Source organism: Notothenia coriiceps, unplaced genomic scaffold (genome assembly GCF_000735185.1).
Source record: "Notothenia coriiceps isolate Sejong01 unplaced genomic scaffold, NC01 NC01_scaffold00026732, whole genome shotgun sequence".
NCBI lineage: Eukaryota > Metazoa > Chordata > Actinopteri > Perciformes > Nototheniidae > Notothenia > Notothenia coriiceps.
Window position 1 is genome coordinate 1 of NW_011359433.1, and position 1,212 is coordinate 1,212.

At 55.4% G+C, this 1,212-nt stretch overlaps 1 protein-coding gene across 1 annotated transcript; it reads right to left on the bottom strand.

Annotated features, from left to right (window-relative positions):
• Positions 1 to 261: 261 nt before the first annotated feature.
• LOC104957321 (protein FAM53C-like) lies at positions 262 to 999 on the bottom strand (the record flags this gene model as incomplete). The annotated part of the gene is made up of 1 exon (XM_010784942.1): positions 262 to 999. A coding segment is annotated over one exon (738 nt), but the record flags the coding sequence as incomplete, so codon positions are not given.
• Between the last annotated feature and the right edge of the window lie 213 nt (positions 1,000 to 1,212).

Sequence of the window (1,212 nt, forward strand, 5' to 3'; positions counted from 1 at the left end):
TGATCCTTAGTATGAGTAGGTCTCAGCGGCTTTGTGAATAACTTTTAAGAAAAAACTCCTACGTAAAATGTTTTAGCGCGAGTTAGGAGCACTCCTAGCGGTAAGATAAAATGCTTTGTAAATACGGCCCCAGGTCTTTAGTTTCAGAGTCTAAGACTATAGCTGTCATGTCAAATCTACTGCTCCATAGCTTCTCTTGATAACTGGACTTAACTGTACATTTAGTAAAACGTCAGGTGTTGACATTATAAACTTCAGTACCTGTGTCATCTTGGTGAAGTCCAGCAGGGGGCGTGCGGGGGGGCGCTCTGGGTCGCGGCGCCTCTTTAGCCCGGGTTTGAGCAGCAGGAGGTCGCAGGGCTGTGAGTGGCAGCGAGGCAAGGGGGGGGGCAGGGAGCGCCTCAGGGAGGAGGGGGTGCTGCATGCCGAGGAAGGGGAGGCGCCTATTAGAGCCCCGCCCCCTCCCGCTGTCACACTGGGGGGGCGTGGCCTAATTGGAGGGGGGTGTGGCGGCAAAAAGGACGAAGTGGACGACGATGCCCCCCCTAAAGAGTCTCTGATCAACACCGGGGAGAGGGAGAAACGCCTCTGAGGGGGAGGGGGCGGGATCAAAGGGGAGGGGGAGGAGCTACAGGATGACGGGAAGAAGCAGCAACAGGCTCCGCCCCCTGACGCCGCTTCACTGGGGTCCCACGGGAAGCTCCATGGCAACGGGCTGTCCGGAGATAACGCCAGACTGAAGAAGGTGGGCGAAGACGAGGAGTGAAGGGACGAATTCAGGGAGGAGCTTGGTGCACGACAGGCTCCTCCCATTGATGAAGAGGCTCCTCCCCCTGACGAATAAGGCCCGCCCCCAACCCCGCCCCCATGGCAGGGGGTCCTGCTGACGGGGGTCCAGACTCTTGAGGCGCTCGGTCTCCAGGTGTATCGACAGCGAGATAAATCCTCAGGTACTGAGAGGGAGCGACAGTGCCTTTTAGGAGGAGGGGGGGGAGGAGGGGGAGGAGCCAGAGGATGAGGAGGAGGAGGAGGATGAGGATGCTCTGTCACTACAGGGGCTGCATCAGAAGAAGTGAAGGTTCCTTCCATCACATCTGAAAACGTTTAGTGAGAGCATGAAGTTATGGCGGCTAAACTTTGCTGAACTTTACAAAGTCCAGTTGAACAGTTTTGTATTGATGATTTTTTTAATACAGTTTACAATATGTGTAG